The 17,435-nt window shown below is 35.3% G+C and overlaps 1 protein-coding gene across 2 annotated transcripts; it reads left to right on the top strand.

The window, feature by feature from the left end:
- Positions 1 to 299: 299 nt before the first annotated feature.
- On the top strand, positions 300 to 17,337 carry LOC148611040 (nose resistant to fluoxetine protein 6-like). Of its 2 annotated transcripts, XM_088591102.1 has the most exons (15): positions 300 to 749; positions 1,465 to 1,616; positions 2,099 to 2,174; positions 2,935 to 3,028; positions 3,716 to 3,951; positions 5,947 to 6,114; positions 10,154 to 10,250; positions 10,818 to 10,910; positions 11,404 to 11,569; positions 11,932 to 12,011; positions 12,804 to 12,908; positions 13,865 to 13,991; positions 15,195 to 15,381; positions 15,632 to 15,774; positions 17,047 to 17,337. In XM_088591102.1, exons 1-15 carry the CDS (start codon positions 365 to 367, stop codon positions 17,170 to 17,172), a joined length of 2,235 nt encoding a protein of 744 aa, XP_088447228.1. In that variant the 5' UTR covers positions 300 to 364; the 3' UTR covers positions 17,173 to 17,337. The 2 variants fall into 2 exon arrangements, with proteins under 2 accessions (XP_088447228.1, XP_088447229.1); XM_088591103.1 differs by lacking the exon at positions 1,465 to 1,616 and having other exon boundaries at positions 611 to 749.
- The last annotated feature ends 98 nt before the right edge of the window (positions 17,338 to 17,435 follow it).

The raw sequence follows: 17,435 nt of genomic DNA, 5'->3' as shown, positions 1-17,435 counted from the left end.
AAAATAGGCCTATATTTAATTGTGGAGTTTGATATCCGTCTGTCCTCTGTGTTAGATATGGCTAGTTTTTCACGGATTTCGTAACTAGTCCAAATTCTGATCATGCTTACTTTATGACCCAAGAAATTCAGATTACCAGTAGCAGTGTTTATGCACAAACATGACAGCGAAGTTTTATTATATTTAAGTCGTACATGGTTTTTGACATGTATCAATATAGATAACTATCAAAATCCCTTCTATCTAAATATTGTAAACTTTACTGATGACTAAGTATCATATTATTATTATTATTTATTAACATACACCCGACGTAGATATAAATACCAAATATCTAACCGCATCCTTACTTTGAAGCTTCAAAATGCCTTGGTTAATGTCATGTCTAATTTTCGCTTGTATCACAATATCAATGGCACAACAAAACATACAGACATACGGACAGATTCGGAAGAATGCATATGAGGCATTGAATCATTCCATTTATAGTTATTCTTCCTCGAAGAAGGTTGCTAGGCAGCTGGGACATGCATTTGATATGGAGGAAATTTTAAAAACAGTTTACAATCCTTCAAAAGACCCAGCAAATTATACTGATGTAAGCGATGCTTATCCTGCTTCTGCTTCCTTTCTAAACCCGTCAATGCTGAAAGGACTACTACCGTTATTAAAGGATAACGCTCAATGTTTAATTGATGTCCAAAGTGTTATTCAGGGCCTACAGAATGGTGACCAAGCAGCTATAGGAAGTACGTGAGTTAGGAATGTCCTTTATTACATTTGTCAAGTACTGTTATACTCACACATATAAAAATGTCGATGCTTATACGACAAGGTTAATCATCTCATATTTAAAACGATCATATTTACATGTAAGTATAACTTGTATAATGTACAACTTCCTCTGAAGCTAAGGGAAATGTCAATCACAAAACGAAGCAAACTTTTGTGTGCGAGCTTTATGTATTATAAGGTTTGGAACCGGAGCGTCTTGAACATGAATTGCATAAAACTGTCCTGTTGGAAATGGGCAATTCAGGAGTCAATTATTCACCGTTTAGCTCAGGTGCAAAGTGGCTATTTTATTTATATATATTTTTAAAAAAATAAAAGAATAAAAATCTTAAAATAAAACATAGTTGTAAAGTAAAGGCGTAAAAAGCCTTTTAAGATGAATAGAAGTTTTACATAGCCCTGCTATTTGAGACATAACCTTTACCAACACGACATTATCACCGACAACATTATAACGAACGGGGATGTGTTCATACAGTTCATTTTTTTCAAGAGCGCTAAAAGTTTTTTTTTTCAATTGAAGTATTTGAAAATACATATGTACATGAAACCATATGATCACTAAGAAAAAGTCAAGGCACTCATGAATAGATTCATTGCCTGATAACCCAGTTTTATTAAGGCAGGGAAAAAGAACAATGCTATAAATAACTTTTAAATTTGTTTGAGTGATTGATGCCATGGCCAAACCCCCATCTGGAATACTTTCTGGCGCTACGAATTGGCCGGGAGCTTATGATGAATGTCACATGGTCAAAACGGATAAATTTGACGGGAAATACTGTTTAGTAACGATGTATACAACCCTTTTGAAAAGTCATGTATGTATCTTTCTTAAAGCAAGTTTCCTCAAACATGCCGCATCATGTAGTTATTTGTGTGCATTATTATATTTGTTTTTCCTCATAATTAAGTAAGAATAGTAATTAAAATCATACATACAAAGTAGCAAAAGTAGATGAGCAACTCGGACTCCACTAAAACTGGGAACATGAACGAGGTGCATCGGTAGGATGAGCGTCCTCTGTTTTTCTAGAAACATCCGCCGTAAATAGTCTATATGCCATGATCGAAAATATTTTTTTATAAAATACATATTGATTAAATAAGTTCATCACAATTTTGAATACGCATTCTGAGAGTTTTTTTAGCTTAATAAATCAACAAAAACCGCAATCGAATCAAAAGTTTGAAAATATTTCCTCAATATGCAATATGTGGTTAAAACAATGTCCACTGTAAAATTGCACATATTGTAGAATTAGAAATATTTTCTTTCGATTTGTTTATTTTCTCCTAATAGCCTATGACCATTAACGCTGGAATATGCATGCCGAGCAGCTGTCAAGAGGCGGATATTTTAACTATACTTAAACAAGGTAATATATTTAACAGGGACACAACTAGGGACGTGTATTATACACCGTCTAAAAGCGTCATTTTAATTGTTAATAAATCCCCAATAATACAACTACAGTTATATAAATATTGAATTATTAAATGATCATTTTTAAGACTGATAAGGTCTTAATGATGTTATTTTGTGAAAATTAAACCAATACAAAAATATTTTTAGCATTCTGTTTGCATCAGTCACATTTTTTTATGACGTATCGTTTGTGCTTATTAACCGGCCTCAAATAGTATCATTTTCGCCGACAAATTCCAAATGCGAAAAATTGTCAGTGCAGAATGAGAGGTCATAGTGTTTGTCATTCATTATGAATATATACCGAGTAGTTGCATTGTGCTATTTCAGCTTTTGTTTTAAAATCATTCATGGTGTTTCCATTATATACATATCTTTTCAGTGTCATTCTATCAAACTTTGGAGTAGTCATGGTCGTAGCAACAATATATGACATTGTCATAAGAAAATTACGTTGCCCATTTAATGAATGACTGCCAGTAACAACACTTATATAAACATAAATATGTTAAGATACAACGTTAAAAGTAAATACTAATTCTTTCGGTGCATTAAGTTGACATAAAAAAAAATGTTTCAGTAAAGGGAAATGAGCGGTAATACAATTATGAACTTGTAGCTTGTTCGTAAATCTTTTCTACTAATAACATGTTTTGTAGTGTGTCTTTGTCAAGTTTGATACTGTCTACAGATTTAAGTATGCATTTCAGCTTTGCCTCAAATATCAAACAAAACAGTCTTTCCGTATGCCATTAAGTGCCCGGATCCAGACCCAACATTAGATACAAGGGCCATTGTAGTAATGTATGTTTGTACTTATAATGCTTATAAAATCCCGATATCAATTGTGTACAATCATTTCTTAAAATCAAAGCTTCTCTTCTAAAAGAAAATTATTCGAAAGTGTAGTCAAGGGAACTAAGACTAGAGCGAAAATCAAAGGAATATAATCCAATGGTAAGGAAGAGATAGGAAAAACGGACACACAAAACAAAGAACACGAAACAATTACAAATGTCATTTAGAAAAAACTAAAAGGAACTAAGCAACCCGGACTGCACTAAATCTTGGAGCATGGAACAGGTGTACTAATAGAGTAAGCGTCCTCTACTTTTTCAGAAACACCCACCAAGTTGCTAAAAACGATTCTCGAGTTAATGATAAGAACAATGACACTTCTGTAGCCATGACTTTAATCTTATACCAACAAAACCCTGTTCAAAAAGCCTTAGTCAAAATGTAAGAAGTTTAGCACCTTACAAACGTCCGCGTCGTCACGGTAAACTCTGGTATAACGTATGAGTAGTGATGTGAAAACTTGACACGTAGGTGCTGTAGGAATATTGCCACAGATGAAAGTTGTCAGTGCAGAATGAGAGGTCATAGTGTTTGTCATTCATTATGAATATATACCGAGTAGTTGCATTGTGCTATTTCAGCTTTTGTTTTAAAATCATTCATGGTGTTTCCATGACATACATATCTTTTCAGTGTCATTCTATCAAACCTTGGAGTAGTCATGGTCGTAGCAACAATATATGACATTGTCATAAGAAAATTAAAGAAGCAAAAGAAAACTGAACACAACACAGGAGTCGTAAACGTAGCATATATTGGCAACATGACATTGGATGAAAGAAACAATTCGAATGAGACAAAATCACCATCACAAGAACCACAAGAGATAGTCAACGTCGATGAGGAAACAGTTGTCGAACATAATCCTGGTATATAACCATAATACAATAATTGTTTGTTTGTTGGGGTTTAACGTCCGAGCAGCAATATTTCAGCTATATTCAGACAATGAACATGAAATGGATGATAAAATGAACATGAAATGAAAAAAAAAGGATGGGTCACAAGGATAATAGGGTCGACAAATTTTAATTGCCACTGGAAAAAGGGGGATGGGTAAGGTCGGGCAATTTAGCCTCTTGTGGCGGAGCGCAAAGGTTCCTACTCCTATCGAATACTACAGCAGGGTTCTTTAACGTGCGAGGAACGTGGCATCTTTCCCAACACGGTGCACCACTATGGTTTGCGGTCAGGTTTTCCGTATTATAGCCTGACAACCCCAGCATGTAACACGCCAGGGGTACCCCATTCCACCACCTGGGGCACACATCCCAGTTGCTCTGTGGGCAGAGCGCCTAGCCCCCGGCTAGGTTTCTGAGCACTATTTAGTCGCCTTTTATGACAAGCTTAGCGCTGCTGCAGGCCTATTCTTTTGACACCCGGACCTGCACGGGGCTACAATAATTGTAATATGAGACAGGTGAAACCTGAAGCGCTACCGAAGGAACATAAATTCAAAGCAAATTTCAGACCAGATATATTGTTCTTATAACCTCCCAATATGGAAAACAATTGTCTTTATATCAGGTTTAAATTGTCGTTATGCATTCCACTAATTTACTTGGGTAGAAATGTCTATCGGCCAAAATGCCCGACAGTCGTAAGAATTATGGGTTGATGCATGCCTCTTGGCAAATTGTACGACATTTATAAGAAGATTACGCCATTTACATAACATTCGGGCGCCATGCTTTGACCATCCCTATCTTGGAAAAAGCTATTATTCGATTTGTATTTAATCATCAAAGCTAGCGTATGTTTTCCGAGACCTGTGTGGTTCTCAATCGTATTTACAAAGTATACGAAAGTGGAGCTGACATGACGGTATTTTAAGGTGTTTATTTTACATGCACAAACCGGATATTGATGGTTTTTTTTTCTAGCCATTTGTATAAAGAACCCAGTTGATAGTACAACTAATAAACGCTCGTTTCGGGAGCATATTAATTGCAGGTACCAAGAGGGGCTAAGGGCGAAAGATAGGGAATTGCGACTGTCTTTCCATCCATCCATCATCCAACATGAAGCGAGGGTGAAAGCCTTTCCCTCCAAAATCTTGAAGGGGTGAAGGGCGAGGGAAATGAAAGTTGTTATTGTCTTTCCAACCCACATCTAGATGGGTGAAGGGCAATTGATATGGTAATTGACACTGTACTGTCCAAAAGGGAAAGGGCGAGAATATTGAAATTGCTACTTTATTTCCATCCAACATCTTGAAGCGGGTGAAGAACGAGGATTATAGAAATTATAAAAATCCCACATCTATTAGCGTAAAAGGCAATTGATATGGTAATTACTACTGCCTTTTCCATTCCACATCGAGCAAGGGACGGGCGAGAGATATATCAATCGCTAATGATTTCCAAACCCACATCTAATGGGTTGAAAGGCCCGGTATTTGGAAATTGATATTGTTCATCCATTTCTCATCTAGTAGGGGTTTAATTAGGTTACGGGACAATGAAATTACTTCTGCTTTACCTTCCAACATCTAGAGCAGGTAGTTGGTGAGTGATATGGTTATCAGTTCTGCCTTTCCATCCTACATCTATAGGTATAAAGGTCGAAAGATTTGGTATTTGTTACTGTCTTTCCATACATCATATTGGGTTACCACGATAATAGATAATTGCAAAGAACATTACTCTAGATACAGACCACAAATATGATCACAAATGGAAATTATCTGTAAAATCTTCACAATTGGTGAAATGAATTTATAATTGTTCTAGTGATTAAGACTATATTTGATTAATAACTTTGGTAATGATATATTTTTTTTCAAATGTCACACACAAGTTGACAACAAAGCTGACAAGACGCATTACTAACATTTTTATGTTCATCACCTTTGTCTATTAAAGGAACTGCAGGAAAACTGTTGTTATCCTTTTCTCTATACACAAATACTGAGAAGATTCTAAACACGACACAAGGATCTGGTACACTAACAGCTGTAAATGGAATCCGGTTTATATCCATGACGTGGGTAATTCTTGGACATACTTTTGCCTTTGGACTAAGTGCAGTAGGTTAGTAAACTTTTACACCAATCATTCTTGATTAAGCGGACTTAATATCATTCCTTAAAATGTTTAATTATCCTGGAATATAATTTATCAGTAGACACATAGGAATATTCTATGAAATATCATGTGATATAAACTAAGATAGACACATGAGAATCTTTTATAAAGTATCCATGAATATAACGCTGTAGATAGACACATGAAAATCTTCTGTGAAGTATCCTGGAAAATAGTTAGACACGTATAATAAGAATCGTGTATTCTGAAATAGGAAAAGCTGGAAAGGAAGAGTAAACAAGGGAACCAAGGTTATAGTGGTAATCAAAAGAATGTAATCCAGGGACAAAGACCAGACATGGAAAACAGACATACACAACAAAGAACATAAAGTAACTAAAATCATACAAACAAAGTAACAAAAGCAAATGAGCAACTCGGACTCCACTAAAAACTGGGAGCCTGGACCAGGTGCACCGGTAGGGTAACCTTCCTCTGCTTTTCTATAACCATCTGTCGAGTTGCTCATAAGAAGTCAAGTCCGGGGTAGAAAAACGAGGAAAGTAAAACAATGACCCGTTTTATAAATCAGTTTTCATGGTGCAGATGGAAATACAATAACGATCCACGAGTTCATGATGACGACCATAAAACTGCACTGATTGTCTCCAAAAGATCTACGAATTTTTCAGGATCCACATTGAATTAATACCACTACGGGAGCAACAAGTATTGTGGTAGGACTGTAGACCCTCTTTGACAGTTGTGAGTATAGACGTTAAAAGTTTTAAAAGATGTTAGGTGGTACATTTTGCAGATCCAGCTATGAAACGATATTTGTATGGATTCATGTGGAGTTTAGAAATCCAATATATAGACGGTAAATCACAATCACCGTCCTTGGTAGAGAGACCAAAGATGATAGCACAGATTTATGGTTTCCTATAATCTCTTCTTTGGAGAGAGTGGTAGCAGTATAGGTCTTATCACTGCTATTATTTTCTACCTCTACCTCTGATAATAAACATTGGATGTAAATGTTTTGCAGACAAAAACAATGTTCTTTTGGGCTTTGTCTGCTGGTACGACAACATATTTGTCATGTATAGTAGACAATGTTTTTGCTACATCGGTTCTTTGAAAACCGATGTAGCCTTGGCACTCATTGTCCTACTTAAAACTTTCATTCGTTTCAAAATTACGGCCTTTAACCACTCAGACAGAGAATCAATGTCTTCTTGTTCTCGTTTTATCCATTTTCTTGCATGGTCCTCGACGGCATTCATAAGAACTTTAAAATTATGATTCCAATTTATGGAGCGTGGTTCACGGTACTTGGGACCTTTAGAAAGGATATTACGTTTCGTTTTCGTTTTCGATGATGGTTAAATCTCCTGTAACGACGTGACCAGAAGGACCATATTTGAACGGAGAGTTTTTGGAAGAACAGTCAGGCGGTTTAGCCTTGAAGTCCTCAATCTCGAGGTTCTGCAATAGCCTTTTATAATTGAAAAGTTTGGATGCAATGGGTGAAGTATAGGAATATGAAATGATTGGTATGGATTTGTCTTTGAAATATGGGAGAATTTTGTTGGTAACGTTTTTGTGATGGCGGATGTTAGCCAAATTAATTGCATCTATACCTTTGTTGACAAACGGTAGTGGAAGAAATGATCGCTTTTCTTCATCTTGACTTTTCACACAAACTGGTTTAAAGAGTCTGTGGAAACCGATATCCAAAATGATGGCAACAAGTCTGTGTAATGATGAGGTGGGGTCAGAAACAGGAGTGTCAAGACTTGTTTTGTAAAGGGAGTGTAGTAAAGTGAGAGGTATAGAATAAAGTTTGGTTCTAATGTGATGAAGTCCAAGAGGTTTTTGTATGAAAGGAAGGAGACCATCTAAAGAGACATCATGTAACTTAGGTGACGTATAGTGGCGATGGCCATGACTCCTTTCTCGTCTTGGATTTTTGTCAAATAAATTCATCACATTTATGCTATTGTTATATTGGCTTGAAAGGTTTCCCATACTTTTGATGTTGTCATTGCATCCGTAAGGTATTGCAGTACCTAGTCAGCATATCCAGTACTCCTCTCTTTCTCTTGCGTTTCTCCGACATATACTAAACCACATAAGTTGCATTCTAATCCATATATTCAGTTTGTTGATTTGCAACTTAAGTCATCGTGACTTCTTGTATGGAAGGTATTGTTTGTAAGGGAACTGGAGAAGTAAGAGTCGGTTATAAGAATGTTGCAAGTCTTGCAATTTTTAATACCACATTTTGATTCGTCATCGTTGTAGTCAAATATATCATTTAAAGTGATGGAACATGGTTTGATAATTTTGAAATAGTCAGAATTTTTGTACTGGAATAGATGGTCTGCAGACTGAACGTGTGATTGGGTACTTTTAGTTGAATTGGTCGGGGCACTTACCATACCAGATGTGAGTGTGCTAAGATTCCCATCTGGGGACACCACATTCTTACAAGACAACAGAGTGTCCGATGTGCTGTCATGTTTGGACCTTTATATACTGGCCGACGTCCGAGTCAGTTTTTTTTTTTCATTCCTTTTGTAAAAACCATTATTTTTTTAAAAAGAGATTGTATTACTGGGTTGATGATACCCTCGGGGACAAAGTCCACAGGCAGAGGTATCGACCCAGTGGTGACAAAAATCCAAGACGGGAAAGGAGTCATGGCCATCGCCACTATACGTCACCTAATATTGTCTTGGAATTATATATCCAAAGAGGATATTAAGAGGAAATCTTTCATGGCAATACCCAATGTGAATCAAACATCCGATTTACTGCCAATAAGGCCCTTTATCACCCCTTTTCCTTTGCAGCATTGCATCAATAAGATACTTGATTATCAAAACTTGATAGGGTGGCCTTCAATGAACATAAAATCTAGACTGGGTACTGCAATACCTTACGGATGCAATGACAACATCAAAAGTATAGGAAACCTTTCAAGCCAGTATAACAATAGCATAAATGTGATGAATTTATTGACAAAAATCCAAGACGGGAAAGGATTAATGGCCATCGCCACTATACGTCACCTAATATTATCGAAGGGAAAGAGAGGGGTACTGGATACGCAGACTAGGTACTGCAATACCTTACGGATGCAATGACAACATAAAAGCCCCGTGCAGGTCCGGGTGTTAAAAGAATAGGCCTGCAGCAGCGCTAAGCTTGTCGTATAAGGCGACTAAATAGTGCTCAGAAACCTAGCCGGGGGCTAGGCGCTCTGCCCACAGAGCAACTGGGATGTGTGCCCCAGGCGGTGGAATGGGGTACCCCTGGCGTGTTACATGCTGGGGTTGTCAGGCTATAATACGGAAAACCTGACCACAAACCATAGTGGTGCCCCATGTTGGGAAAGATGCCACGTTCCTCGCACGTTAACGAACCCTGCTGTGGTATTCGATAGGAGTAGGAACCTTTGCGCTCCGCCACAGGAGGCTAAATTGCCCGACCTTACCCATCCCCCCTTTTTGCAGTGGCAATCAAAATTTGTCGACCCTATTATCCTTGTGACCCATCCTTTTTTTTCATTTCATGTTCATTTTATCATCCATTTCATGTTCATTGTCTGAATATAGCTGAAATATTGCTGCTCGGATGTTAAACCCCAACAAACAAACAAACAAACAACATAAAAAGTATAGGAAACCTTTCAAGCCAATAAAACAATAGCATAAATGTGATGAATTTATTTGACAAAACTCCAAGACGGCAAAGGAGTCGTGGCCATTGCCATTATACGTCATCCAATATTATCTTGGAATTATATATCCAAAGAGGATATTAAGAGGAAATCTTTCATGGCAATACTCAATGTGAATTAAACATCCGATTTACTGCCAATAAGACTCTTTATCGCCCCCTTTCCTTTGCAGCATTGCATCAATAAGATACTTGATTATCAAAACTTGATAGGTTGGCCTTTAATGAACATAAAATCTGTTGAATTGTATTAGAGTAACATTTTTCTCCAACTTATACAACTCATTTATCTTTGTAGATAATCTTGGAATTATATATCCAAAATTCATTCAAAGGAAATCTTTCATGGCAATACTCAATGCAGAAGTATCAGTAGATTCGTTCTTTGCTTTAAGGTAGATATACTAGTTAAAATGATTATATACGTCTAGATAAATAACAATACTACCATAATGATCCTACTCTTTGAAACAAAGAAACTAATGCATATCCTTTACATATGTATATGGATGAAGGAAAACAACCTTAAAAAAGATTTTCTGATACGAAATGAGCAATGTATTGCACAGCACGACATGTGATTTGCAAGAAGCAGGAATTGCTCTCCCTTCCTGTGCATCTGAATTCACCGCCAGTGTTTTTATTTTGGGGTTCATGCTTCTCGTCTCTGTGTTTATTTTTTTTGCCAGTTTATCCGTTTTTCGTTAAGACTAAAAATCATATACAAACATAGCATCGTCTTATGCTGGTCACAACGTTAGAATGCGATGAAAAATTAAATGAGTGATTGAGTATTCAGAAGAACCAAGATTCTGGTGGAAATCAAACGAATTTAATCAAGGGACAAAGACCAGACAGGGAAAGTCGTGAAAAAATCTATTCAATCAAAAAGCATAATCATGTTTTAATTAAAATATTGACTGTACTATAAAATTAAATCTGCTTTACTATATTTATTTCAGTGGTACTTTATTGGCGTACCTGGTGTTACAACAACTACAAAAGGAGAAAGGAAAGATCAATTGGTTCTTGTTTTATTTCCATCGGTTCTGGAGGTAAACGTCACAATTATTGTGGTACTCCGAAATATAGTGAAAATAACGAGTTAACGTCACAATTATTGTGGAAATATAGTAAATAACGAGTTAACGTCACAATTATTGTGGAAATATAGTAAATAACGAGTTAGATAATGGAATAGTTATTGTGTTACTCAGAAATGTAATGAAAATAATAAGTTAGATATTTTGGTAATTGAAGTCTTTTTCTGGCACGTTACAAGAAACATTTTTATGTAAGTTTTCTTTTCAAAAATATAGCATGCAGATAAATTTTAAGTAGCTAAAATAATTGGTCAGTATTACAAAATTGTTTATTTTTTTTTTACAAAAAAAATCGTATTTAAAATAATTGATACAAAGCACGGACATTCATTTTAAATCGGTTCTGGTGTTGAATTATTTGCTATGATTGTTTATGGTATTGAAAAAGATGTTGACAGTTTGGTCATAGAAAAAGTAATTAATTCACCATAATGTCATTTGATAGGTTGACCCCTCCATACATGTTTGTTCTTATGATATTTGCTGCATTATTTGCATACATTGGTGATGGACCATTTTGGCATTTGATTAGTAAAAATGCTGACAACTGTCATACCAACTGGTGGTATAATCTTCTATACATTAACAACTTTGTCAAAGAAACAGATGAGGTATTCAAACTTCTAATATTAGGGAAAAAAAAGGTTCAATATATAACATGTTTCTATAAGGTTGAGACATCATTCATTGACTTTAATTTCTTGATAATTTCTGCGATAACTAACATCTTTTCCAGTTTACTTCAGTATAATGGGTTTAAGTTGGAGAGCTAATTATCTTTCTAATGAGATAATTTTTATATGATATGCCGACTTCAAACCTTTCTTGCCTAATTCAGGTCGGATTTATTTTTAAAACACTTTATAAATGACCTTTGATGTGTTTCAAACTTAAACAGTGGGTGCAGCTTTTATGTCCAACTATCACGTCTAGATGAATGTTTAAAATCATATTTCCATATTATATATTTCAGTGTTTTGGATGGGCATGGTACCTTGCCAATGACATGCAGTTTTTCGTAATCAGTCCTTTATTTCTTCTTACACTATTTTAGTGAGTATAGATTTGACCAATCAACTTTCGTCGTAGGCAAATGAAAGAAAATATAGTTTTGCTTGGCAAACAAATTCATTTTTGTGATTTTGGCTAGAATAGAAAATTCACGAAAATATATTATCCAGTAAATGATTCTATTAATTTGTTTTTAAACAGTAGGATAATGATGTTCGTATTACATTTCTTGGTGGCATTACCGACTATGCTAATAACACAGACATGTGGTGCCAGCTAATATTATGCGTTGTATATCACACATGTAACATGTACACTAGCTATAAGTTATTTTTGAGTTCAATAAAATGTATTACAATGAATATTTATCTGTTTGTGTGTGTGGTGTTCTTATTTTTTGCAAAGGGACTTTTCTACTATTTTCTTGATTTTTACATTGTGTAAATCCCCATCTAATGGACGAGGTATAGAAAATCAATCAATCTGTCAACATACATTGCTTATAAAGAGTAATCAAGGGAACCAAGGTTATAGTGGTAATCAAAAGAATGGAAGTCAGTTTTCATGGTGCAGATGGATACACTATAACCATCCACGACCATTTAAACTTCTGTAGTGACGACTTCGATCTTGTAGCAACATAACCTTGTTCCAGAAGCCTATAAAGTATAGACTTTGTCTTAATAGAGGAGAAACCCATTTGTCTTTAAAAAGGAACATCATACTGTCCTCGTTATATTCAGAAAAAGAAAAACAGTGAAAAACATTACAATTTTGTAAAGCATTTAACAAATTAAATGTAGACTACAACTATTTAATACTGTTGATCTGTAGCTCAAAGATCATTGGTGGTACCATATTGGGAATGTTCTGGCTAGGATCTGCGATAACTACTGGACTTGTTTCACGTCACTATCCACTAGGTATTACACAATCTGGGTAGGTAGCGTATTTTTTTTTTATAGTTTATATGGTTTAACAGGACGTGTAAATGCAATAATCAATATCATAAAAGCGGTATCCGAGGCCATCGAAGCTCGAAATCCGATGGACAAAACGATGAAATGACAAAAGTAGACAAGTACGTAAAACAAACGGAAACCACATACACAATAAATCTATATACAATACCGACCCGTTGTACCGCAAGTTTAATGATCAAGCGATTAACATTTCTTACTTATTATCGAAGACCAGTAGAAATATCGACGTAGGAGAAAGCATTGGCGGAAAACAAACCGTTAACATCTGAACAAAAGATAAAGAATAGGTTAGTCATTTAAACACAAATGAATTAAAATTTAAATAAAAATAATTAACGAGCAGCATGAACATAAAAAAAACAGGAGGTTGTTGGAAGACAACTGCCGTATCGCCTGTTAAAGGTAATGCCCGATGTAGGAGGAAAAGAATCTATGAAAGATACAGTGTCAATCACATCAAAGCGTACTGTTTGTATGGCATATAAAGCATATACCATGTGGGTCATTCTTGAATTACCAAAAAAGTAAATAAAAATTACAACTTTTTGAAAATGAAGAACTCATGGTGATACGAAGTACAGCTTGAAATGATAAATGCGAAGTGAATTAATCAGGAAAACCAGGATTCGAAATATAATTAAAAAATTTAATCGAAGGATAACGACAGGGAAAATAGACACAAACATCAAAGAACATGATATAACCAAAATAAAACATACAAAGAAACAAAAGCATATGAGCAACCCGGGCCCCACTGAAAACTATGAGCATAGACTAAGTGAACCGGTATATTTTCGGTATAGTTAGATGATTTGGATTCATCATTTTTTTTTCTTAACAAAGTATGGATAACTCTATCAGCAACAATACAACTAGATATATTGTCTGGACTGATTAACTTTATTTTTACAGACCACACGCCGCTGATTACTTCGACAAATACTATCAGAGACCATACACACGTATTGGACCATACTTAGTTGGTATTCTCTGTGGTTATTTGTTGTATATAACCAAACGCAAGTGCCATATTAACAAAGTAAGTTTTATCGATAGGTATTTTACAATGCGATACGTTTCGATTCTGCTTATCAATTAAAAATGAACATATACAATACCGCACAATTTTCTTGTAGTGCAAATGAAAGAACTTTTATTGTCTTTTAATCCGTTTTATATCTCCTATGTTTTGTAACGAGTAGTTCTGAAAACTAAATTAGTATCTTGAATTACCATTGTATTTGGTACTAATGCTGTTGCTGAAAGGTTACTCCTTGAATCACGTGTGTGGAATTTACAATATGTATATTAGAACGGGTAATACCATACTATATAAAAAGTAAATATGATGGTATTAAATAAAGCTCCGTGTCCCACTTTATGGGCATTCAATGAGTTGACAGAAACATACGTATAAAAATAACTAGGCTATTACATGACATTTTTAATTCTTTTAATTTTCAATTCATTCGTGATGAAAGAGTAATCAAGGGAACCAAGGAACTAAAATAATACATACAGGATAACAAAAACAAATGAGCAACTCGGACTCCTCTATGATTGATTGATTGATTGTTGGGGTTTAACGTCCGAGCAGCAATATTTCAGCTATTCAGACGATGAACATGAAATGGATGATAAAATGAACATGAAATGATGATGAAATGAAAAATGGGATGGGACACAAGGATAATAAGGTCGACAAATTTTGATTGCCACTAGAAAAAGGGGATGGATGAGTAAGGTCGGGCAATTTAGCCTCCTGTGGCGGAGCGCAAAGGTTCCTACTCCTATCGAATACCACAGCAAGGTTCTTTAACGTGCGAGGAACGTGGCATCTTTCCCAACACGGTGCACCACTATGGTTTGCGGTCAGGTTTTCCGTATTATAGCCTGACAACCCCAGCATGTAACATGCCAGGGGTACCCCATTCCACCACCTGGGGCACACATCCCAGTTGCTCTGTGGGCAGAGCGCCTAGCCCCCGGCTAGGTTTCTGAGCACTATTTAGTCGCCTTTTACGACAAGCTTAGCGCTGCTGCAGGCCTATTCTTTTGAAACCCGGACCTGCACAGGTCCGGACTCCTCTAAAATTTACTGCGTAAGAATGCCAGTTTACATATTAAATAATACGCAAAAGAATTGATGAAATTATATATTAAAAGTATAAATTCAGCTTTAAAAAGTATGAAGTAACTACGTCTACTTAGTGAGGATTAGAACTAAGTTTTATATTTGTAGTATGTGAACCTTGTTCTATGGGCAGTATTTACTGTCATATCAAGTGCTGCATTGTATGGCGTATACAGGAACTATAATGGTCATGAATTTTCCACGGATTTAGCTGCCACGTTTAACACCCTTCACAGAACAGCATGGAGTTTAGGAGTTTGCTGGGTAATATTTGCTTGCGCAACAGGAAATGGAGGTGATTACTAAAAGGTCATATTAAATATAAAGATCGCGTCATGTTGATACTGCTGGTAAATCAGCTGAAGTATTTATTTGACAAATGTCGAGTTACAATCGTTACTCGTGCGAATAGAACTAAATGATTTATATATATAAAAAAATGAAAATTAAAGAATAATGCTATATGACCACAAAAAAAACCTTTTAATTAATGTGTTCGAAATCGTTTACAACAATAATACATGCACCCAAACGTGTACTTGCAGGTATCATCAATACATTTCTGTCATGGAAAGCTTTTGTACCTCTTGGTAGATTAACTTATTGTGCATACTTGGTCCACCCAATTATCATGTTTTATTTCGTTGGTTCAAGAAAGAAACTGCTTCACTGGGATATTCATGAAATCGTAAGTACAACTACAGGTAGTCATTTGTTGCATTACGTACATTTAATATCGGAATTTTGTTTAAATATTTAATTGCCATCTACAATTTATTACAGTACTAAATTAATCCAAGTCGATATTGCTACTTCTTCTTCATTTTATGTCTCCATTTTGAGATAGTCGGTAGTCCATGTTAAGTAGCACTTCAGTTAAAAATCATGCAAAATTTGATTCATGGCTGGAAAACCTACAATATTTTAATTTTTGATATTTTGTTTGATTGCCATGCAAACAGAAATTAACATTTGTTTTTTTTCTATAACCCATGTTGTTAGGAGATAAAAATCGTATAGAATGCACTGTAGATTTCAAAATTTAGGGAGATAAGTCTGTAAATGACACTCAAATACAATATAATCTACTGGATTTTCAATGTTGATTATCCCGTAAGGGAAGACAAATTGGAATGAATAATTACACATTTCATGATATGGACCTATAAATCAACTTAATTACAAAAACAAATATGGAGCCTTTTTTGGGTGCATCACATTTTTAAGATTTTGTATGATTCTAACAGACTGCTACTTAATAATTATGTTGAAATGAACCACATTCATAAAACATTCACTACCGAATTAAAGCGTCGTTAGACAGCAAATACGTTGAACGGTTCGTCAGAAAATACATGCAAATTTGGCACTAAAACACCAATAGACAATATATGCGATCGCCAGAAGATACACATGAACCTGCTGCCACACAGTAGTCAGACCCTGTCAACACGATTACGACACTACAGCGTCTTTTTAACACGTAATGTTATCGACACTCGGTTGTCTCATCTTGGAAACAAAAATTAATGCATGAAAATACATTTTTTTCCTTTTTAGTGATTGTCATTTTTCCTTTAAATACTGTATAATGTTATGTGTCTGGCTTCCATCATGATGTTTCTATTTTCTGTCATGTGTTATTCGTACCAATATGTCCCTTGTTACAGTACAGACACAAGTCAAGATATGGTATAATAAAACTGCACGAAATTACATTTGACAAAGGTTCATATTGTTTGAAACATAAGCACTTATGACGTTTATCTTATCCAAACATGTGGTTTTGTTGTCTGTATTATCATGTCCTATTTATGTAGGATGTAAGACAAGGACTATGAATGACTAAAACTAATTCTGACGGAAGTGACGCAAGCGCGGAGGCACTGTTTCGTCTCTTAATACGACATTGATCTCCATTCATCATAGGCATAGTCTAAAAATCATATATTTTTTGTAGATATACGAGTATTTGGGCAATCTCGGACTGTCATATGCCTGTGCGTTTGTTGCCTCCTTGGCATTTGAAGCTCCTATGATGGGGCTGGAGAAAGTTCTCTTAAAAAGAGGAGAAAAGAAGAAATAAACTTTGTAACATGGGTATTCTTCAATGAAAAATGTTGATGACTTTCTTTCTATCAATTAACCTAAAATATTGTAAATTTTTTATTTTGTTATTCGAGATTAGTACCTGTGACATACCAATGTATACACTGTAACATATTTTTCTAAGAAGCATCGTACAAAGAAATGCGTTCTTTTCATATGATAACGCTTGCATTTGTCGACAACTGTAACAGTGACGTGTACGTATTGTTAAAGTATTATTGTTCGTAGGTTACCAATTTT

The sequence above is a fragment of the Perna viridis genome, chromosome 7 (assembly GCF_037379345.1).
Source record: "Perna viridis isolate PV_CMFRI_1.1 ecotype Kerala chromosome 7, ASM3737934v1, whole genome shotgun sequence".
NCBI lineage: Eukaryota > Metazoa > Mollusca > Bivalvia > Mytilida > Mytilidae > Perna > Perna viridis.
The sequence above is the reverse complement of the archived record's forward strand: the minus strand, read 5'-3'. Positions and strand labels throughout refer to the sequence as shown.